Source organism: Ostrinia furnacalis, unplaced genomic scaffold (assembly GCF_004193835.3).
Source record: "Ostrinia furnacalis isolate ACB-3 unplaced genomic scaffold, ASM419383v2 OfSCF2833, whole genome shotgun sequence".
NCBI classification, from domain to species: Eukaryota; Metazoa; Arthropoda; class Insecta; order Lepidoptera; family Crambidae; genus Ostrinia; species Ostrinia furnacalis.
This window is the reverse complement of record NW_021133072.1, coordinates 450,393-474,198: the sequence shown is the minus strand read 5'-3', so window position 1 is coordinate 474,198 and position 23,806 is coordinate 450,393. Positions and strand designations below refer to the sequence as shown.

The window sequence follows — 23,806 nt, the reverse complement described above, 5'->3', positions numbered from 1 at the left end:
TGAGCTGCAAGTACGCCTCGAGTAGCTTTTGTGCGTTCCACAGATTAAGTAGAGATACACCACCATAGTCCAGTGCGACGAGTGATGAGTTGAACGAACTACCAACCCTCGGGAAAGTGCAGTCCAAACCTATTGAACTATATTCAGGGTGGAAACTATAAGTGATTACCTACTAAATTGCTTTTCTGTCAGCCAACATTTATTATTTTAAAAACTAGCTCGCCCGCGTGTAATGAGGGCTATCGTTTTTATACTTAACAGTTGGCACCCCTGGCGATTGACAGGACCTTACTCTACAGTGGCGCCATCTTGATGAGTGCAAATGCGATAGTCCTCGTACCACTTTAGAGCTCAGAAGTTGGCGCCACTGTCTTCGCGACTAGCAAGTGACAGGACCTTACTCTACAGTGGGCGCTAAAACGATAGCCCTCATTCAGTTTGTCACAGATCGTTATGTTCTAAATTAAAGCTTTTAAATGTTCTGATTAGCTACTGTAGTTTCATCAAAATCCATTGAGTAGTTTTGGCGTGAAAGAGTAAACATAAAATTACATCCATACAAACTTTCGCATTTATAATATTAGTAGGATAAATGTTATTCAAACTGAATAATTTTGGAACTCTTTTGGGAGCTGGAGATACTGGGTCTTAAATGGAGCTTCTAGGAACAGATTACAACAATAAATTAGAATTGTGTTAGGCATAGATTAATACATCTAAGGTGTTAGGTGTTNGGTGTTTTTCTTTCAGCTACTATTGTAGTTGATGTCAAAGACCTACAAAATTAAAAGCTAGATTGCACAAAATGGCAAATTGATAAACTACTCTAAATAGATTCAGAGGAAAAAGATACACAAAAGCTGTTAATTAATACTACTTAGTGTACTGAACATTCATTTAATCCCCATTTTATATAAAATGTTTGAATTACATAAAGTAAACTGGAATGAAGTGCCAAAGGAAACTTTTATTTGATAAATTTATTTCCACTTATCTAATTGAATTAAGTAAAAACACCATGAAGTTACTTATCCCTTACTTTGATAAGATCATTAAGATCTAGAGCTACACATATTTCCTTAGACTCTGTGCGTGGATTCCTATCCAAAATTTCAGTAATAGGGTAATAATTTTCTCTGTTGTCGACATTCCATCCAGAATACTGAAACAAAATTAATGTAATTAATTACTTCATTGCATAGAAAAATATTTCTAAAATATAAAATGTAAGTTAGGTAAAAGAACCATACCACACAGGTGCACTTGTGTAAAATTTTTCCATTAGATTCCATGGGAATGAATTTCTGGAGTAATGCTTTTCCATCAATTTTCCACAAGTTTAGTTCATCCAGTTTTGATATTACTGTGTCTCCATCCCATTTAACATCAGACTTCAACAATACAAAATTTCCAGACTGGAATAAATGAAAAATGTTTTAACATTAATATTGTAATGCACACAAAAATTTTTGCAAAAAATATATTATTTTATAACTGAAACCATATATTATTGCCTATTATGCTTCTACTAATAACATACCTAATTTATTTGAATGTTATTATTTTTTCATAGGTAATAATATGACTTAAGCTTTACCTTGGTAAAGATATTGAAGTCTATTGGTGTAGTCTTCACTGTTGAATATCAGTGGCCTCAGTAGTATTATTATAATATAATAATACTACTGAGGCCACTGATATTCAACAGCATAGTATAACAATATTATTGTTATACTATGCTCTTTATAGCTGTCTTTTGTTTAATGGATAAATAAACTTACATGGAAATGCTTTGGTACATCTTTAGATTGACTGGAGTCAGATTTGTTTCCGTCTGATCCATTCTTCTCCTCGTCCGAGCCCTCCTCCTCGTCCAGCTCGCCCTCGTCGTCCTCCCCCTCCTCGTCCTCCTCTCCTTCACCTTCACTCTCCTCGGATGACTCGTCATTTTTGCGCTTCTTTTTAGAGTTGTTTAGGGATCCCTTAGATGTACGCTTCCGCCCTGCCCTAGCTGGCTGTTCATTCTGCAAACCATATTAATGTATTTTATTATTTTGAATCATAACAATGTTACAAAGTGACAACATCTGTCCACATACTAAATGTTTATTATTTTAATTTAGGGTATGCAAGACAATGAGAAAAAGCTATTAAGGTACCTAATCTAGGAATAACGCAGTACAGTACAATCACTACTTTCATAACCTCTGTGCCTACCCTTTAGGGATCATTTTGAAAAATAATTATTGATAACAAATAGCTTTATTTAACTATCCAGTTAACCATTAATAACCAATAAATCGAGAAGCAACGTATTAAAAATTCACAGAAACAAACATCAATTAGGTATTACCGAATCGGCATCCGGCGTCCAATCTTCTCCTGAATCTTGGAACTCTTCTGGTTCCACTCCTCCGTCTGATCCATCGGATTCGTCATCTTTCTTCAATGACTTACGTTTACGCATGTTTGAAACTTATAATATTCTAGTAAGATGAGATAGTGCAAAACCCACGCCGATTGTAATTACAAGGTAGGAGAATATGAAAAACAAGCCCATTCAACGAACGAGAAAAAGCAAGCAACGGATTGAGCATAGACAAAAACGAAGTCGACTGTAGACAATTGTAGCTTGACATTTAAACATGGAGTCGTATCATGATCGTATCGTTTACTAGTTTTTTTTTATCAAATATTTTGCTCTTTTACATTCTTGCCTTTTTTGGCTTTCTCTAAGTTTAACATGCACAACAAAAGAGCTAAAATATTAATGTTCTTTATCGTCCGTGTAGCTAAACAAGTAAGTGAGTAACAAAAACATTTTAGGGGGTCGCTAGCATCGCCGTGAAAAGATCTAACCACGCATTATCATATCTTTGGTACCTGCTACAAGCACGCAAGCTCATTTCCTTGCTTGCATTGTCATATCAGCTGATTGCGTCATTGGATTTATAGACAATAACGCAAAAACAAAAAAACAAGTCGCAGTATCTCCATTCTTGTGCTATTGTTCATTTTGGAAATTACCGAGTGTTTAAAATCTCAAAATGAAATTCCAATATAAAGAAGAACATTCTTTCGAGAAAAGGAAGACTGAAGGAGAGAAGATACGCAGGAAGTATCCTGACCGTGTTCCTGTCATTGTTGAGAAAGCCCCGAAGGCTAGATTGGGGGACCTCGACAAAAAGAAGTATTTGGTGCCGTCTGATCTAACTGTTGGTCAGTTTTACTTCCTGATCAGGAAGCGCATTCACTTGCGACCCGAGGACGCGCTGTTCTTTTTTGTGAACAATGTTATTCCTCCGACGTCCGCCACCATGGGATCGCTCTACCAGGAACATCATGACGAAGATTTTTTCCTTTACATAGCTTTCTCTGATGAAAACGTGTATGGATCTTTCTAATTCCACAATTTTATTACCATTATTATATCTAAAATTACTATACTAATTACCTTATGGTGACACTTTAGTTTTAAGGTTTAGTTTAATGATCGATGTATTATGTTACAATGGTGATAATTATTTTTAATTTGCAATTCCACTTACGACTTTGTAAAATCAATGATGATTAAAATTTAAAAAACAAATATGTGAAGATAATATTGCAATGTTTTAATCTCTTTGTTTGGTTTAGGAGTGTGATTATTTCTGTATTAAATAATAAACATAAAAACACATTTACTTCTTTTATTTTTTTACGTTTGTTCCTAAAATCAATGAAAATTTTGGGTGATAGGTACATTCTAAACATCTGTTTAAACAGGTACTATTAAACATTTGCTATGGCATTCTTACAGATAACAACACCTAAGTAATTAATCACACATTATTATGAACTAGGTTTATTTTTTAAATACTTATCTACTTGAACTACCAAATTATGGAAAACAACATTGTTTTCAGGTAATTAAATATTGCGCAATGTAAATAGGTAGGCAAGGATGCAAATTAAGGGTTAAAGGAAAATCTCATCAAACTACAAGCAGTATTTCTCATTATTTTCTTTTATCTACCCATACATGCTCTGTGTCTACTTAAGACTGATCCTGAAGATATAATTTTTCTTTTCATTTTATTAACGATGAGAGAGTACTATGTCTAAAGATAGTCAAAGAGTACCTACATAGAATAGAAAAGAAGGAAAACAAGTTGCTGCTTATGCAGGCGACGCAACGCTTCTTTCGTAGCCAGCAGCTACCTTGGCTTCACAGAAAAGACATGACCGAATTAACGGGTTTTATCAACCCCCTTGGGTTGATAAAACCCGTGGCACGAGGTCGCGTTTTTAACCTGCCGAGGGTTGGGCATATCAAGGGTGGCCCTTTAAAAAAAAGTAAAAAAAAAATGATTTTGAACCCTAAGCCTAGGGAATAAGGTTGCAAATGAATGTTAGAATTCACAGGTAACTGCAAATAAATGGGTGACGTGCTTGGTCTTGCCACGGGTCTTGCTGAGTACCTGCGGTCCTTCTATTATTGTTTTGCTTTGTGTAATATGCATCACCATCATGGTAACCATTGTAATTTTTTTTCTTTTCTTGACACTGCTGCTACACTCGCAAGCAGGTATCTCTATTTTCTATTGACCCACAATATTCCTTTACGACCACTGTTCCATTTCGTTCGCTCACACGATTCCTGAAGAGAGAGAAACGTAAACTGCCATTTGCATAAATAAGAGGACAAAAAAATAAGTAGGTTAGTATGAAGCTGTAAGTTACCCACCCCACGACACTACTGGCTTGGTAGTGTAGAAGGGAAAAAATATTCCCCACGACCACGACACTACTGGTAGTGTGGTGGGTCAGAAGGGTCCCAGTTTTATGAGAGACAACGATGGAAAACTATATTTCTCATGTGTGTTCTCATACTATTTACTACCTATACGCCTGGTACTTAATGTATTTTTTAAAAATAGGTACTGCTGTTCCCCTCGTGGTAAGATATATGCTTGTGTTGTGTTACGAGTGGGCTCACCACAATAGTAGAGAGGCGGTGGGATTCGAACCCGCGTTCCTCGGATCGGAGTCGGCGGCCAGTCCGACCCATTCACCGTCGGGCTATCGTTGCATTATAACGCATGATGCTGCTCCTTCCGGATTGAATCCTTTCCACAAATAGGAACATACTACCTTACTTGTATTTTGGAAATGGACGGACATAGGTACTAAAGGACTAATTAAAAAATAACGCCATTCGTTTCTAAGGATTTTTATTGTATCGTACATAAATGTAATTATTAAATGGAAATGTTTTACTTAAATACTAGGGTAAACCACCCAATCATTGGCACTCTACCAATTTATTGGCATGCTCCAGTTTTTTAAGAAAATTAAGATTCTTTGTAGCCAAACCATATATTTTTTAGTAGAAATTGAATAGTAATATCATTTATTACTCAACTGGCTACACACGTTTTTTATTTTTTCAAACATCGCGGCGCTTCAACCATTTGTTTGACAAACCGGGACCTGTGCGAAAAAAACAATCGAAATATTCGTTTTTTACTAAGGTAAGAGCTATCATAATCTTTAAAAAAAATGCAAATCTATTTTGTAGTTCTTATACATAATCATTTTGTCTTATTATTGAATATATTAACTGCCTTTTTAAAACATTATTTTATAATTTAACCGCCAACTTTTAGTTATTTGTAGTGTGCCAACATTTGGTATGCGTAAAATCTGTTTATCCATTTTATTGGCACACATGCCAATAAAAGGGTATTTAAAATAATTTAAGTTTATTAAAAATTATACCTTGTTTGTCTCAAAATTGAGTTTAAATTGCATTTAAAATATTTTCTAACGTTTTGGATATACCAATCCAATTGTTGGCCCACTGCCAATTATATAAAATCCATTTATTGGCACGGGTGTCAAACATTGGTTAAAAAGGTGCCAATAAAAAATATTATCTTTTTAGCCACTTTCAAAGCCTTTCAAAGTCTTATTCCACTAATCCCCGTTGACAATCCCTGTCAACGGGATTAGTGAACTTTTTGTTCATTAATCCCCGTTAACGCCAATGGAGTTTATAATGGTGATTAATGAACTAAAAAGTTGATTAATCCCCAGTACGTTAAAAATAAAATACTAATGTAAGAATCAGGTACCTTCTATTTATTATTGGATAAGAACTCACTTATTATTTTTATTATCAAATTAAATTAAATTTAAGACTGATTACAATACTTAAAAAAAATTAACACTTACCTGATAACCAAAAGCACTATGGATATTGAATAGTTATTCCCCATTCATAATTTAAAAGAAGATGGAAAGTATTACATACAAATTTGGCCCAAAATGTAACAAGATAAAAATGGTGTAAATTAATAGCTTTGTAATCAGGCTTAAATTTAATTTAATTTGATTATAAAAATAATCAATAAGTGCGTTGTTATCCAATAATAAATAGAAGGTACATGATTCTTACATTAGTATTTTATTTTTAACGTAGTTTTCTGAATAAAGAAAAATAAAATAAAGTAATGGGGATTAATGAACTTTTTAGTTCATTAATTCCCATTATAAGCTCCATTGACGTTAGCGGGGATTAATGAATAAAAAGTTCACTAATCCCCGTTGACGGGGATTAGTGGAATAAGCCTGTGAAAGGCTTTGAAAGTGGTGCCACGGTCTACTATAATTCAGATTGAAACATCCTGATCATCGCTCTAAGACCGGTCCGTTCACAGTTTTAACTGACGAGAAAGAACAGCTTTTTGTTGACTGGATAACATAAAAATCAGTAGCAAAAAAGGATTTCCGAAGAGAAAAGAAGATTTGATAAAAGTGGTTATGGAAAGTTTAAAACCATATTTAAATATAAGCGTTTGAACTGATATGGTATGTTCCTATACAAAAAAAATGTTACTTTTCTTTAAACAAAGGATTTTATTTTGTTTATTTCTATCATGAATCTCTTTAAAACCTCTAAATAAGACCTAGCAGCAATTTTTCAGTCTTGCGAGAACAGTGCCAATAATAGGTAATTATCACTGCCAATAAAAGGTTTGGCTATGCCAACAACTGGTATTTTGAGGTATTTTTTTAAAAGGTACACTATATTGAATAAATGATTTAATTTATTAATGATAAGTACTTTATAATATTCTGCAAAGATTAAAAGACCAATATAAATGTTTTTATGTTTGATTAAACATAATTTTACATGTAAATTTTACCGGTTTTGTGAAGTAGCTGCTTAAAGTGCCAATAATTGGGTGGTTTACCCTACTTCCTGATGCATTTTTTTATTAAACAATTTACTTAAGTTACTAACATAACATAATATTAAGACTACATGAAAATACAGCCTGGTGCAAAAAATACGTATTTCGATACACAAGGGAAAATATCGTATTTTTGAAAGTAGATTTAATAGCCGTATACGGCGAACAATTCGCCTCACTTGACCTTTCACAAAGTATAATCCAAAATTATTCGATTAATTATATTGATAATCACAAAAAAGATCTATCCAACTAAGCGACACACCTATTACTTTACCGACCGGGCTGTAAATGAATAGTAGCTTTGTCATAAAGAGATATTCAATAGTTTTATTTGATACATACATTATTAAATGTTGAAGTATTATTTTAAATGTCTAAATGAACATAATTTGGCACTAAACGCTTTGAATTAGACATATTTGAAAATTACAATAGTAAGACTATAGATAGATAATTAACTAAAATTTGTTTCATTCCTGAAGTTACAAAATTGTTTCGAAATATAAAAATAATATTGGTTGGTCACCATAAACAAGTAGTAAAATGTTGTTTTAATAACCAATTCCTTAACATAAACATGTTATGTAATTGAATAAATAAGTAATTATGTGTTTATTTAGGACTGTTAAATGAATGATACTTTAAATGCTTACACATAAACTAAATACAGTAGTTTTTCAATCTCCTAATACCACAAAATTATGTCCATCTGGATTAGAAGCAATCATACTTTTATTACGAATCATCAAAATGTATTCTCGATATATCATAATAATAGGAAAATAATATTGTTTGACATACAAAGTTAAATCTAAAACCTCATGTAATTGTGTGATCTTCGTGAAGGTCGGCCTCTAGAACGCATCCCACGGCCTCGAACGCCGCTTTCGCTGTCTGGAATTTTTAAAAAGATTGAGCATTTAATTAGTATTTCAGGTAAATTTACATCTAAAACACTGCAAACGATGCCAGTAATTAATACATCTAACAAGGCACATAAAACATAAAATTAAATAATATTATTAATTAAATTACCTACAGATGTGGCAATATTTATTTTTATATTGGTTAGGCTCTATTGTTAAGAAACTGCACGTATTTTCACTAAGAACATTTTTTACAAAGATAAAAACGTGTTTTATGTTAATGCGATCCGACCATGTCGATAATTCGCACGTACCGGATGACCTACTTGGAATAATTGCGATCTTGAAAATGTGTAAGGTTACTTTAATAATGTCTATTAGTGTTTTGTTTTGTTTAGTTGCGTGGGAAGGATGGAAACATTAGACATTTCGGATAACGTTGTTTGGTGCCGCAGTCACGAAGAGCCTAACCGCGGGCGTTATATCGGGCAGTAGGGGAGAGTCGTGAGTACGTGGGAGGCAGCGTTGCCAGACGTCCCGATTTTGGCGGGACGTCCCGATTTTTAAATCAAATTTAAATGTCCCGCGCGGGACAGGCTCTGTCCCGCTTTTCGGAGAGAGACACTCACTTCACCAGACTTTGAGATTGTTTGAAACGCCATTATTGTAAAGAATATTTTTTTTATTTCGATTTTTGTTTTTTTTATTCTAAACACGAATTTAACGATAGACTTCTCTAATCTGATTTAAAATATTATTTTTTTGGTAAAATACATTTTCTATGGCTAGTTTTGCTATCTATTGTCACGTAAACGTAATTTTAAGTCAAATAAAAGATAAATATTTGAAAAAAAAAAGCAAAAATTTTATATCATGCGATAGCCAATAATATTTGAAAAAGCTTTGATTATATACGTTTTTTTACTATGTCCCGCTTCTGACGGAAGAATCCCGGTATTTTCACGCAAAAAGTACTAAAGTTCCGACTTGGCGAAAAAAAAAACTGGCATCGCTGGTGGGAGGGTAGTTCACCTGCGGCGCGCATCCAGCGCGTGTGCGGCGCGTGCGGCGAGTGCTGCGGCGCGCGGCGCGGCGCGGCGGCGGGCGCGGGCGCGCTGGCCTCCGCCTCGCGGCCCTCCTCCGCTATCTGCAGGGACACATTCGCGTTACATATCGATGCTGAATGCGATATCGATGGTTACATACTTTAACTTCAATATGAGTTAAACCATTCGTCAACCATATCGATGATTTCATTTTGGTTGTAATTTTCGACTTGGAATTGTTGTGCACCTTGGTTTACAAAGTCCACTGAAGTGCATGAATACCTGGAGATACCAAACGTCAAAGAGGTTGTAGATAAGTCCTGTAGGGCTTACAAACAGAGACTTCAGCGTCATGAAAATGTACTTGCTGCATCCCTTCTGAATTCTGAGAACTCTACATTCAGGCTCAGGAGAAAGCGAATAGCATCCATCTGAAGAGTTATTGTAAAGGAAACGAGGTGACACATTATGGGATGTGCAGAACCTAAACTGTCATTAATGCGAATTCATCTAATCTGATAAAGGCTGATGACTGATCGCAGATAGAAAGAAAAATATATCGATGCTGAATGCGATATAGATGGTTACATACTTTAACTTCAATATGAGTTAAACCATTCGTCAACCATATCGAGGATTTCATTTTGGTTGTAATTTTCGACTTGGAATCGTCGTCACTGTATGTATTCACGTGCAAACTAGCTCGGTATGACTGTGAATAATGACATTGAGATATTATGTTCCCCCAATAATACTGACAGAGATTATTTTGTTGTTAGATAGAAAACCCCAACTGTGACGTGTGAAAAACTTATATTTGAAAACATTATTTACCTGATGAGGCGAGGATGGCTCGCTTCCCTGCGAACTGACTGCTGTAGTTTCCTCTTCACCGCGGGACTCTTCCCAGTCTCGGCCTTCTCCACCTTCGGCTCCTATGTAAAAAAAGTAAACAATGTATGGTAATATCTACTGTAGTGTCGTTTTTGTAGTCAGCTATTTAACTGTAAATATGTTGTTGAAAATAAAACATTATGCTTAGCTTAATTGCGACTAATTAAGAATATTTAGTCCCTAAATCAAATATAGACATTACATAAGCAGGAAAGTAGGTTTTCGGGTCAAGTACTAAATAGTCTACATTTATTAAGAGTATCAATATTTACTCTTATGACGATATTACCCGTATGTTAACGTAAATGTTAATTAATGTACCATGCGTTATCTCTTAATATGTAAGGTCATTATCAATGTCGCTGTGCGTCTTTAGATTTTTTATTAATGTACTTATGTAGGTACATACATATCTCCAAATATGTATGTAGGAAAGTATTATACTTATTTGTAGTGTCAACATTGTTAACCTCGTGACGGCCACAATATTTCCCCCCATACAAGTAAACTATAAACGATTAGGACGAATGATGGGGCACGTCTTCGAGGATAGCACTATCTAAAATAAATGGTGTTTTCTATGTATCTATAATATGTATGTGTTAAAAAAGTATTTAAGTATGTTTAATCCGTTGTCTAGTACCCATAGTACAAGCTTTGCTTAGTTTGGGACTAGAGAAACAGTGTAAAATGTCCAGGGCCCCTGATTGCGCTAATTTGTAATTCGTTCGTGTTTCATCTCCAGCCTACACTCCAATTTCATTCCAGCAGATGTGCAATTCGGTATTACGGTAAAGTTTACGCGTAAACAAAGACGAAACAACGGATTTATGTACTTTTTGTTAAAAGTCCGAACACCTTAATGTTGAACTAAAACACAGGAAATATTCGTGAAGCGTTTGACTTGTGAGAAAAAGTACTTTTCTGACAGCTTTTACTCAAAGGCGCAGTTGCACTCCGCTTACGTTACAGCTTCGTTTGAACTAGCTGTCAACGATACCGCGATACGGACTTGTCAAAACAGTTGAAATGTTCAACAGTTCGTCGTCCAGTCGCGTTGCAGTTGAAACTTATTACCGCAATCGGGGCGCAGGGATATAATTTATGTTGGGTTTGGGTACTTTAATTATAAATAATACAAGTGGGTCAACCAGTTCAGTAATAAATCTTGTAGTGCACACACGTGTCTCATTTAAATCCCAAAAGACTTACATAATAGTTGGGAGCTATATTTTTGTTTGTAGAAGTGTGTACTGTGTAATCAAAAATTTTAATGAAAATCATTGTACCAGGCCTGTTCATCTCCGCGAGTTTACATCGAAAACAAAACACGCACGATGGCCCACCTACAGGATACTATTCGACAAGGCCTCACATACGAGCGAACATTGACTCACGCACGCGTATTCTTGTGTATGATGGAAGAAAATAAAGAAAATGGTGTACTAAATACTGTGCAGTATTTAACTGCCTAAATAATAATAAAAACACAGAATGTACTTTTTTAAGTTGCCTCAAGAAACTGAGAGGTAAATCATCATCATCAACAGCCCTTTACAGTCCACTGCTGGACTATGAGCCTCCTCCACTATAGTGGAGGGTTTTGCCATAATCTCCACGCTAGGCAGGCGGGTTGGAGATCGCAGTTTAAAAGATTGATGTTTTTCAGAGAGCGCTGCTGCCCATTCTCTGTTTGATGTGTAGTCCCTAAGTCGCCTCTTACGACACCCGCGGGAAGAGTAGGGGTTGGTGACAAATGTATTCTACTCTGCCGTCACCACACGGCTTACATCGAAGTAAATATGTACACCAAAACGAGAGGTAAATAATTCATGCTAAATCATGTATTTCCTCCGCCATTTTCCGCAGTTTGGCACCTCACGTCACATCATTTTACCGAAGTCAGCCCTATAGCTTCGGCGCAGTGCCGATCACTGACGTTTGTCAACAAAATGGTGCTTGACTCTTGAGACAGGCTAAATTACACCATATTGTTAATGACATTGAGCATACATTTTTTTTAAATAACTTCGCGAAGTAAAACTTCTGTACGTAGTACTTTTTATTATTCTGTGATTATACTGTTGTAAGTTCTCGAGTGGCGACCACGGGCTGGAAGACGTAGCGTGGGCAGGCCTCCTACTAGGTGGACCGACGATCTGGTAAAGGTCGCGGGAAGAGCCTGGATGCGGGCAGCGCAGGACCGTTCATTGTGGAAAACCTTGGGGGAGGCCTTTGTCCAGCAGTGGACGTCATTTGGCTGAAAAGAAGAAGAAGATTATACTGACTGGACTCGGGCGGGTGCGGCACGGACGCGTGCGCGGGCGGCAGCGCGGCGGCCAGGTCGGCGTGCGTGTCGTGGTGCGACGCCGCGCCCGCCTCGCCGAACGTGAAGCGCGCGCCCGCGCCGCCGCCCGCGCCCACCGGCGACACCACCGCCTCGCCGAACCTGAGGGATGCAACACTACTCAGACACGCTCTAAACATAACTACAGTAGCCTTATTCACGTAATAAAACTTCAACGACAACAAAACACTAAGGTTGGGTTGCACCATCTTACTTTGACTTTAGTCAAAAATCTGTCAAACTCCATACAAAAACACCGGTTATCGTTAAAGTAACTGTCAAAGTTAGGTGGTGCAACTCACCCTTAGTTGTGATCCTATCGAGTAATCGTTCTATCAAAATGACCCTTGTGAATACGGATTTAGAACTGTTTTTCAATGGGATGACGTAACAAAACTTCAATGACGTTAATCGCTGAGTTGCGATCCTATCGAGTAATCGTTCTATCGAAAATGACCCTTGTGAATACGATGTGAGACTTATGAGTACAATGGGACGACTTCTGAACGTCAGCGAGATATTGACTGACAAAATACGTGAATTAGGCCACAGGTCTAGCGCTTAGGCGGTTATCACACTGCGCCGCGCTCCGCCGCGGAGCGCGGGGCGACAGATTTAATCATTGTATGCAAGTACCTCAGTTTGTATAGAAAACACGCGCGGCACTTCACACTGCCAACGCGTCCGCGCGTGTGATTTTTTATATGAAAATCACGCGCTCCGCGGCGGAGCGCGGCGCAGTGTGATAACCGCCTTAAAGCTCCAGCCACACCAACGCGTGCCGATCGCCATCGCCGGCGCGATCAAAGGCCAATGACAGGTCGCGCGACCCATGACAGTTCACGCGACCTGTCATTTTCCTATGATCGCGCCGGCAATGGCGCTGCACGCGTTGGTGTGGTTGAAGTTTAACTCAGTCAGTACCTGAGGTATAGGCGCGGCACGATGTTTTTTTAACGTCAAACGTCAGAGAGACTTCAGTACTTCTAGTNCATCCATAGCAAACATCCCTCTCTTCTTTCTATTTTGTTTTGTTTGTACTAAAACCTCTTCGTTTAGTTCTTTAGAAACACATCCTCGCACATCTCTTATACTAAATTGTGTATAAGTATTTAAATGTTTTTCTGAACTTTGTTACTTATTTGAATAGTGTAATTAGTACAATCGTTCTTTCAAAAGACAGCTCGAAATATTATAGGTCTAGCGCTTAACACGCAAACAGCGAGCCAGTGACATATGCCATAAGCTAAAGCATATAATTCTGAATTTGATGGCGATTCGAATACGCAAACGATTCGAACTCGAAAGTTTTTCGTGCTAGCCGTACTGTACCTCTAGTACGAAAAACTTTCGAGTTCGTTTCGTTGCGTATTCAAAGTGTCATCGAAAAATTTTGTATGAAAAATTAAACAGCGCCCCCTAGGGCGGCTATAATATAGGGGGCGCTGTTTAATTTTTCATACAAAATTTTTCGATGACACTTTGAATACGCAACGAAACGAACTCGAAAGTTTTTCGTACTAGAGGTACAGTACGGCTAGCACGAAAAACTTTCGAGTTCGAATCGTTTGCGTATTCGAATCGCCATCAAATTCAGAATTATATGCTTTAGCTTATGGCATATGTCACTGGCTCGCTGTTTGCGTGTTAAGCGCTAGACCTATAATATTTCGAGCTGTCTTTTGAAAGAACGATTGTACTAATTACACTATTCAAATAAGTAACAAAGTTCAGAAAAACATTTAAATACTTATACACAATTTAGTATAAGAGATGTGCGAGGATGTGTTTCTAAAGAACTAAACGAAGAGGTTTTAGTACAAACAAAACAAAATAGAAAGAAGAGAGGGATGTTTGCTATGGATGGATGCGAGTGACGTTATTTATCAGTTGACTGGTCAAATTTAAACAGTACACATGCGCAAATCATAGCACATCTTTGGTGAAAGGAAACACCCATACAGTTTTACACATCTTTGATGGAAACGCAGCCTTATATTTGCCAACTACCTTCTTGAATATTTAATAGACACTAAGGTTCTATCAACACCACGTTTTTTCAGGCGCCATCGACACGCGTTTGCCGCCGCTGCTAAATTAGATTGCTTTGCAGTTTACTGCCTACGATAAGATTGTGCACATAGCGCATTCCATTTGCATGAAATGACACGTGAACATCAATGGTGCTTACAAAAACAATTTTAGAGCGTTAATTCACGAACTTAATCCGTTATAGATAGCATTAGTACCACTGAGCTGTTAATTAAAAATGCAACTTCGTAGTTTGGCCTCAAAAAACAACAATTTTGTCTAAAGAACTCATTGTAATTTAAAGAAAGCTGATAAAACTATGAATATAGAAGTTAACAACCCAACATGTTAGGTGCGCAAGTAAACAACTTCATTATTATTCTAATCGAAACATGGCTGATAAGAAACGAATTTACATTTGAATTGAGCAGATAAATAAAGGTGGCTCACTAAAATAACAATGTAACTGTAATGTAAAAGTTTTTAGCTGTTTTGTTGCGGGAGGATTAATAATAGTTGGTTAATTAAGTTTGTTAGCAGTTCATTATCATCATCATCAACAGTCCTTTACAGTCCAATGCTGGACTTTGGGGTTGGTGACAAAAGTATTCTACTCTGCCGTCATCACAGGGCTTGCTAGCAGTTACGAAGTTGTTATTGCCTATTTCAGAATCTGCAGGTGAATAGATTTTAGGCATCACATAAAACTGCTGCTGGTATTTCCTGAACACTATAATCCGGGTCTTTTCAAGACGACAGTGAACAGGGCACTTACAGTACAGGGCAGATATGTACCATCCTAGGCTGCATCTCACTTAACACCAAGTGCGATTGCGGTCAAATACCTGCCTTGTCTTGCATAAAAAAAAACATGTTTCAGTTACCCGTCGGTCCTCCTCGGGACATAGAGCGTGGGCGTGGACGGCACGATGCTGTCGTCGCCGTCGTCGCCTCCGTTGCCGCCTATTGACAGTGCGCCGCTCGCTATAACAAAACATTTCTATCAAATTTTTGAACTAACTCACAATATAAGAAATCAACACGTTAGACATTTAGAACAAGATTAAACAACGTAAGAAGTCATTTAGATAAAGTATATTAGAATGGTTTATACCAGTTTGGATTTATTACAAAGTCAGAGGACAATGGTACATGTAAGATAGTAAAAAAGTTCATATTATACAAACAATATGTATGTATGTAACTGCATACACTGGCCTATTTTATTTATCCATTATGTAGCCAACATTAACTATATTTGCTATAGTTAATATAAAAGTATTAATAAGGTAAATGAAGGTAGAGAATCAGAATCTCTTTTCTCATTAGGTAATTTAATATGCAGTCAGCGTACAAAAACAGCGTTATCAGTCACTCTGTAAATCTACATAATCTAATCTACACACATAAATGTGAAGTTTGTTTGTAATTTCATTTAACAGTATTTTACTAAATGTAAAATGACGTTATCAGTACTTAAAATTTTTTGGTCGTCAGTATGTTTGTACCGGCCGACCCCCGGAATCCGGACTTTCACTGACATGTATTTGGTGTTAGTTAGAAGGGGTAAGTTATTACTCAACAACAATAAAGGTAGTGTGTAAAAATAACGACAGACGCAGAAGATATCATAATAGTAATCAATGAACGTTATTGTTTTCTATATTATCAACACGCGACATAATGTTATTGACATATTGAATTAATAAATACAATGCTGATAGATAAGAATGCGGGGCGTAATTAACAATATTTTTTATTGTCTTGGTAGTTTGTTTTCAAGAATAAAATTCCGCTCAAAGATGTAAGTTAACCCTTAAATTTTTTTCTTTTGTAATAGGAATAGTGTCAGTTTTAAAGATTGACCTCTCTATAATAGAAACATTGGCGGAATAATTACTATGGCAGCATAAAACTTCACCGAGATTCCTTCCTTATTCTGAGATATCAGGCTTTTTTTACGGGGAAAAAATGCATTTATTCGCATATCTACCCTGCGGGGACAAGGTAGATTATGTGGGGCTCACCAAATCAGAAGGACGAGACATACCCACTAAAAGACCCCGGTGCTCCGTCACTCGCCATAAGTGGGAGGAAGCTGTGGGTTTCCGGACAAAGCCTTCTCTTCTCTACCACAGCCCCTGGAGGTCTGCGCCTAGGCTAACTTTTCATAGGACAGGACAACGTCTGTCGGTACAGCTAGTCTAAATATACAGGGTGTCCCGTAATGTAACGTCAAGCCGGAACTAGGTGTTGAGGCAAGTTGTGCTGGTTATCAGAAAAATATAAAAAAAAATCTATGTGGCATATTTTAAAAATAATAGGCATTTAAAAAAAATCAAAAAATTCTACTCCAGGTGACGGTCCTTTTGCTCGTGTTGCCACAAATCTTCACTTTTTCCAAATTTTTTTTTTGTTATGTAACCCTGAATAAAGCTTCTCTAAATTGTTATCAAAATTACAAAACCAGCTGCTCCAGCTTGCAAACGTGCCAGTTGTTACCGAAACATGTGTTAATCCAGTCACTTCGTCAGTCCCTAGTTGAGTAGCTTTATTGATTATAATAGGAAATTGTATATAATTTAATAGCATCTTATAATATAAAGTTAATCTGCATTTGTGTTAAGTTTTACTCCAAATCGTCAGTCCCTAGAGCGTCAGGCCCTAGCTTTCAACGGCACTTGGGACTAAATTACTAGTTAGGGAATGATGTTTTTTATATAGTGATAATAACAAAACAACTACATTATGTGTATTAACTTATCTATGAATGTTAAGGTTATAAGTTTTATACTTTATTAGAAGTCATATAGGAGTAATGTAGTATGAAAAAATTGAAAATTACAATTTCTCCTAAAATAAAGCATAAAGTGACTGGCCCTTTTAGACATAACATAATTAATTAATAAACAATAATTTACACTAATAAAGTATTCAAAAGCATCTTAAAAAAGTTACGGACAAAATGACGTCGAAAATATACAGATTTTTATGGAATGACCCAAATATATAAAACTCAAAGGTGACTGACTGACATAGTGATCTATCAACGCAGATAACCCACGCTGAACTGTCCCACCAAACTCAATGACAGGGGGGCGCTACCATCGTTCAACTATATGGTTTCCAACATGGCAAAAATCGGAACCAGCGATCCCGTATTGACGGTGGCGCCCCGCTGTCAATGTCATGGATAGGACAGTTCAGTATTTTGGAACTATAGCCCAAACCACTGGACGGATCGGGCTGAAATTTGGCATGCAGGTATTGTTATGACGTAGGCATCTGCTAAGAAAGGATTTTAAGAAACTCCACCCCTAAGCGATCCTGCACACGACGCCGCCACCGCGCCGCCGCCGCGCCGTCGCCGCGCCCCTACACTCTTCATACGCGCCGAGTAAACCCGCCGCCGCGCCGCCAAAGCATAATTTCGCCATTTTCACGCGGCGCAGTGCAAAGGCGCGGCGGCGGCGTCGTGTGCAGGAGCGCTAAGGGGGTAAAACGGGATCCACGCGTACGAAGTCGCGGGCGGCCGCTCCGCTAGTCATAAATAAAATGAATCATGCATACGCTCAGTGCCGCTGCTGATGGCCTCGATCTGCTGGATGGGCGCGGGCTCGCTGTCGGCCTCGCCCGCCGCGCCCGAGCCGCCCTCGCCCGGCTCGCTCTCTTCACCTTCTTCGCCCGCCTCCGGGGACTGCGCGGGCGACTCCTAGTACAAACGTTTACTATTAAGGTCGGACCGCATTTGGGCGGCGCTGCCCAAACCCACGCCCGTATTCACAATCATTACTATGAGGTCTCACAGTGCGCGTGGAAGCATAGGGTGACACACGAACCAATCACAGTGCTCTATTCAACGCTGTGCGTTCGATTTTCTGTTTCACTTAAGCTAGCATCGTTTTTGAATACGGACGCCAAAATATTATCTCGTAAGCAACTGTCATAATGCAACATACGCCATACAAAATGACTGAGATAATAATTTGACGCATTGCGTCGCGCCGCGCAGTGCCGCACTGCGCCACGCAAATGCGCCTTTAGGCAATATGATCCACCGCGACACGCCAATTTTCCGGTACCAGGCAGTTTAAATTATGATATAAGTACCCAATTTTCACAAAATGTATATGCCTAGGTAGAAAAGGTAAAGGCTACGCTAAATAAAACGCGCTCTAGCGCCGAATTGTGTTCGTAGAATGTGGTTAGTTTCATGTCAAACACAGTGCCGACGCTAGGACACCGTCGTGACGGAGCGTCATGTACTGCTAGCTAGCCTAGATACGCGTTCTGTTTGGCGAAGCTTTTAATGTTCCGACATAATTTTCTGATTGCAAATATGATCATACTGAAGATAATGTTTGCATATTTGCTTCATCTCTGAAACAGCTGCTTTGCACGGTAGGTATTTGATACAGAGCATGTTGCATTAAGTGCTAGCTTCACTTCTGTTTGCACTGGGAAGCAGTGTAACTATACCATCCGAGGCCCGTGGCGTATGTAGGGTTTTTATAGGAATTTTTCAGGGGGAGGGAGCCAGGACCATAGGCCTGAAGCAGCCCTTCGATTAGGGTCTTGGGCCGGGGTCCCCTCGAGTCGGGGGCCCGTGGCATTTTGCCAGCCCTGCCAACCTATAGTTACGGGCTTACGGCACTGCTGGGAAGTTATACAATTGATAACTCGAGTTGTATTGTAAGCCCTTACCTGCCGGCCGGCGTTCTCACTGTCGTCGCCCTCGCCCTCCTCCTCCTCCTCGCCTCCTTCCACTTCCTGTTCTTCCTCCATGTCCTCTTCGTCTTCTTCGCCCTCCTGATGGCAATGACATTCATTCATTATTAGCATAATAACTACAAACAATAGAATATTATCTACCTCCAATTCAATCAATGATAGATTCAAGTTTCACTTTCATTTCCACTCAGTTGAATCTATTGTTAAAGTCCGGTCGCCGAGCACATAGAATTTCGTCCAATGACCCCAAGCTACCCATCCTTATCGCTCGCGCGTAATTATATTGCTGTCGCGACTGTGCCACTGGCGGCCGCAGTGAGTGTGAGAGCGCGACAGCAGCTTCCAATGAGGATCAGTACTGTTGTAGAAAATGCAATAAAACTAGTATCTACGTTAATCTTTAAGACATAAGAAAGATACATCTTTTTGAATTATCCCAATCGGACCATTACTTACGAAGATATTAAGTAATAAACATAGGCCGTTTTTGCCGCTAAAAGTCAACGTACGCAGGGCCGCGTGACGTCACTATATCCGAATCGAGCGCAGCCGGCGTACTGCGTGGATAGAAAATATTTTTTTCCAGCTAAACTATCAGTTTTAGAAAAAAACTTTTAATAACATTTATTGATCAAAATAAAGTAACCTATCGACCAGTCATTGTTAAAAGTAAAAATTGTGAAAAATAAGTATCGCTATGTCCAAAAACCACATTTTTATAGGATTCGATGGAATGCGGAGACGCGGTTGGGGTGAGTGTAACTTTATGATTGTTTGTATTGAACATAATATGAATGCTAATACCAGCGTTGCCAGTTTTTTTTTTCGCCAAGTCGGGACTTTGATACTTTTTGAGTGAAAATAGCGGGATTGTTCCGTCAGAAGCGGGACATAGTAAAAAAAACGTATATAATCAAAGGTTTTCAAATATTTATCTTTTTATTTGACTTAAAATTACGTTTACGTGACAATAGATAGCAAAAGTAGCCATAGAAAATGTTATGTTAGAATAAAAAAAGAAAAAAATTAAAAAACTTTTATTCTTTGGAATAATATGGCGTTTCAAACAATAGTCTGGTGAAGTGAGTGTCTCTCTCCGAAAAGCGGGACCGAGCCTGTCCCGCGCGGGACATTTAAATTTGATCTAAAAATCGGGACGTCCCGCCAAAATCGGGACGTCTGGCAACGCTGGCTAATACCCAGTTTCTGGCCTAGAGGGAGGGGGAGGGGGGGATAAGTCATACCCAGCTTAAAGCCTGGGGGGAGGAGCAAGCCTTACCCAGCTTCTTGCCTTGGTAAGAGGGGGGCCTGGGGGGGGGGGTTAGTCATACCCAGCTTCTGGCCTAGGGGGAGGGGCAAGCCTTACCCAGCTTCTGGCCTGGGGGGGTGGGGGAGGGGTCAAGTCATACCCAGTTTCTGGCCTGGGGGGGGGGGGTAAATCATACCCGACTTCTGGCCGAGGGGGCAGTCATGCCCAGCTTATGACCTGGGGAGAGGAGGGGCGGGGGAGTCATACCCAGCTTCTAGGCTAAGATTAAATAGATTTCCAGGAGGGGCAGCTGGCCCGCCCATGGGAACGGCTAGGTAGATAGGTAGGTACGTAGGTTTAACTTAGAAAAACTAAATAACAGGTAGGTATTGCGTGTACATCGAAATGATCTTCATAGCAATGTCTTGTAGCCTAGGCAGAGTGTATAGATGACCCAAACTGAACTGTCCCACCAAACTCAGTGACAGGGGGGCGCTACCATCGTTCAACTATATGGTTTCCAACATGGCAAAAATCGGAACCAGCGATCCGGTATTGACGGTGGCGCCCCGCTGTCAATGTCATGGATAGGACAGTTCAGTATTTTGGAACTATATCTGCCTCAGCTATACTTATTGTTAGAAGTAAATAAATTAATACCTACTTATACATTTTTATACTTTACTTGGACGAAGATATGACTCTAACAACACTTATGAACACTTTATTTGCATAAATCGCCAAATATACCACCGTGGAGACCCTAATCGCGACTCCGCGTTCCATTGAATCGTATGAGCGTCTGGATTTTTTGCGATATTTTTCACAATTTCTATTTTAAAAAATTACCTATCGATAGCTTACTTTATTCTGATGAATAAATGTCATAAGAAGTTTTTCTCTAAAACTGATAGTATGGCTAGAAAAAAATATTTTCTATCCACGCAGAACGTCGGCAGCGTTCGGATCGGATATAATGACGTCATCGGTCCCGCGCCGGGCGGTCAGTGAACTTTTTTAGTAATTTGGCCATAACTTTGTCAATTTTTGTCGTAGAACAAAAATTTTTGGACTGTATATTATGGATTTCGTAGACCTATAAATCTGCATTCACAGCTAAAAATCGAAATGATCCTCATTTTGTGTAATGAAAACAAATTATGCAGCATCAGCATCAAGCGTCACAGAGATTGATGTTAGTTTATTTACCCTGTACATGGTCCCAGTGCACCGCTCGTCGTCCTCCTCGGAATCCACGACGATGACGCCTTCGTCGTCCTGGTCGCACCGAGATGAAGTCGGCACTTGGTACTCCACTTCTACAGACCGTTCAAAGCCCTGTTCGAAGATTTGTTAGTTAGAAAATTATGTAAAATCGTTAAAATTGTATAACAAATAAAAAGTAGTTATTATAATTTCTTAACGATTAGAGTCGCTTCTCAAACTAAATTATAAATAACTTGAATTAAATAAATAGAACTGCCTAAGTGCGTCTTCAAATTAGAGCCATAAGGAAACGCTGCAGTGTCGCCACTGTGCCGCGCTTGCCGCATCACTACTAGTTTTCATTTGTCTTTGTCACACTGTTACTTTGGTAGTGGCGCTGCAACAGCGCATCTAAAATTGTATGAAAACTATGAGTGGTGACTGGTGCAGCAAGCGCGCCACAATGCTGCCACGGCAGCGCTTCCTACGCGTCTAATTTGAAGGCGCCCTAAGGCGGGAATTGAACCCACGACCTTTCGCTTGCCAGGCGACTGCTTCTCCATCTGAGCTACTCAGACACTGGATATGGACTTGACATTTTTATAACCTTACATAGTTCCAAAATCAGTACACACCTGCACTCTCGTCCTCTTGGCCGTGACGGGGCGTGCCGGCAGCCGCCTCTTGGCGGGGCGCGCGTCGGGCGGCGCGTGCGACGTGCTGACGCCCGCGGGCGGCTGCGACGTGCTGACGCCGGGCGGGGGCTGCGACGTGCTGACGCCGGGCGGCGCGTGCGACGTGCTGACACCGGCCGGCGCGTGAGATGTGCTGACGCCGGCCGGCGCGTGAGAAGTGCTGACGCCGCCCGACATCTGAGCGGCGGTGCCGACGCTCATGCTCTGCGGCGCTACGCCTGCACCTTTATTGGATAACCATACGATAATTAAAAAATATATAAATAGATGTATGATATGATTATTTCTGTTAGCCTAGGCGCAGACCACCGATTTTTAGTTGTCCGATAGTTGGGCTCGATTCTAATTTGTATGAAGAAGAATCGACCGATACCAAATGTGTAATGTGCGCACTTTCATACATCTCCATACTGATCAACAGCCCGATCTAACTATCGGCCAACTAAAAATCGGTGGTCTGCGCGTAGACTTTTATGATCAATATAATCTAGAAAATGGCACTAAAACACTTGGTTCCCTGGACAATCACACGGTTTCTGGGTGGTTCTCATTAGCGAGGCACTTAGGCGGTAACCGTGCGGTGAACAGTTTGATGTGTCGTGGTATTATCTACTGAGATGCTACGACACCATGCTGAGTGGATACCTTTTCAGTATCATTGTAAAATTACCTTCTCATTAAATAATAATAAGTATTGTAAGTGTATTGTCGATGATACTGAATAAACATTTTTTCTTTCTTTCTTTCTTTCAAATGTAAGAAGAGAACTGCAAAACCGCGCGATAATAGATGTATCTCAACCAGGCCCAAAACGTATGTTTCTTTATAAGCACTTTAAACCGTGTTACAATATTGTGTAGTGACGTACCGGGCAGCGGCTGCGCGGGCGGCGCGGGCGAGGCGCTGGGCGCGGCCACGGCCACGCTGGGCGCCGCCACGGCCACGCTGGCCGCGCTCGCCGAGCTGGCGCCGCTGGGCTGCTCGATGCGCGGCATCACCAGCGCCACAGCCTACAAGCAACGGACACAATTTATTATCTCTGTCAAGATGACGAATTTTTGATACGGGACAGTTGCCAATGAGGGCTATCGTTTTTATACTTAACAGTTGGCACCCCTGGCGATTGACAGGACCTTACTCTACAGTGGCGCCATCTTGATGAGTGCAAATGCGATAGTCTTCCTACCACTTTCGCGCTCACCAGTTGGTGCCACTGTCTTCGCTACTAGCAAGTGACAGGACCTTACTCTACAGTGGCGCTAACTGGTGAGCGCTAAAACGAAGAAGAGAAGAGCGAAATTTTAATACAAATTAAGAGTTTTTTCTTAGAGGTGTTCAATTTAAATAAAAAGTAGTACAACTCACTTGTTGTGGGGCTTGGGAATGGGATGAAGGTTGGGTGCTGCTGTCGCTGGCACCCGAGCTGCCCATGCCAGCTTCGCTTGTGTCCATATCCTAAGAAAATAAATTTATTTGGGTAGCTGTTAATGTTCACAAGTT

General features: G+C 39.4%; 3 protein-coding genes across 5 annotated transcripts in view; 1 reads left to right on the top strand and 2 right to left on the bottom strand.

Annotated features, from left to right (window-relative positions):
• Nucleotides 1-881: 881 nt before the first annotated feature.
• LOC114356604 (HIV Tat-specific factor 1 homolog) lies at nucleotides 882-2,599 on the bottom strand. The gene is made up of 4 exons (XM_028309842.1): nucleotides 2,354-2,599; nucleotides 1,782-2,024; nucleotides 1,251-1,415; nucleotides 882-1,162 (listed from the first exon to the last, which is right to left on the bottom strand). The coding sequence occupies exons 1-4, from the start codon at nucleotides 2,465-2,467 to the stop codon at nucleotides 1,025-1,027; spliced, it is 660 nt and encodes a 219-aa protein (XP_028165643.1). The 5' UTR covers nucleotides 2,468-2,599; the 3' UTR covers nucleotides 882-1,024.
• Nucleotides 2,600-2,900: 301 nt separating this feature from the next.
• Nucleotides 2,901-3,679, top strand: Atg8 (autophagy related protein Atg8). Its single transcript, XM_028309844.1, has one exon. It carries the CDS (start codon nucleotides 3,048-3,050, stop codon nucleotides 3,402-3,404), a length of 357 nt encoding a protein of 118 aa, XP_028165645.1. The 5' UTR covers nucleotides 2,901-3,047; the 3' UTR covers nucleotides 3,405-3,679.
• A 3,575-nt stretch (nucleotides 3,680-7,254) lies between these two features.
• The window catches only part of LOC114356599 (nuclear basket protein megator), a 37,672-nt gene continuing 21,120 nt past the window's right edge, over nucleotides 7,255-23,806 (bottom strand). Inside the window, exons 8-15 of one of the 3 annotated variants that reach the window (XM_028309835.1) lie at nucleotides 19,130-19,234; nucleotides 17,996-18,137; nucleotides 15,310-15,409; nucleotides 12,477-12,496; nucleotides 12,336-12,374; nucleotides 9,988-10,088; nucleotides 9,140-9,254; nucleotides 7,255-8,135 (exon numbers count right to left, since the gene is read on the bottom strand). In XM_028309835.1, the coding sequence (XP_028165636.1) occupies nucleotides 8,053-8,135; nucleotides 9,140-9,254; nucleotides 9,988-10,088; nucleotides 12,336-12,374; nucleotides 12,477-12,496; nucleotides 15,310-15,409; nucleotides 17,996-18,137; nucleotides 19,130-19,234 (705 nt within the window). In that variant the 3' untranslated portion in view covers nucleotides 7,255-8,052. Of the gene's footprint in view, nucleotides 8,136-9,139; nucleotides 9,255-9,987; nucleotides 10,089-12,335; nucleotides 12,497-15,309; nucleotides 15,410-17,995; nucleotides 18,138-19,129; nucleotides 19,235-23,806 lie in introns of all 3 variants that reach the window. The other 2 variants (XM_028309836.1, XM_028309834.1) reach the window with 2 other exon arrangements.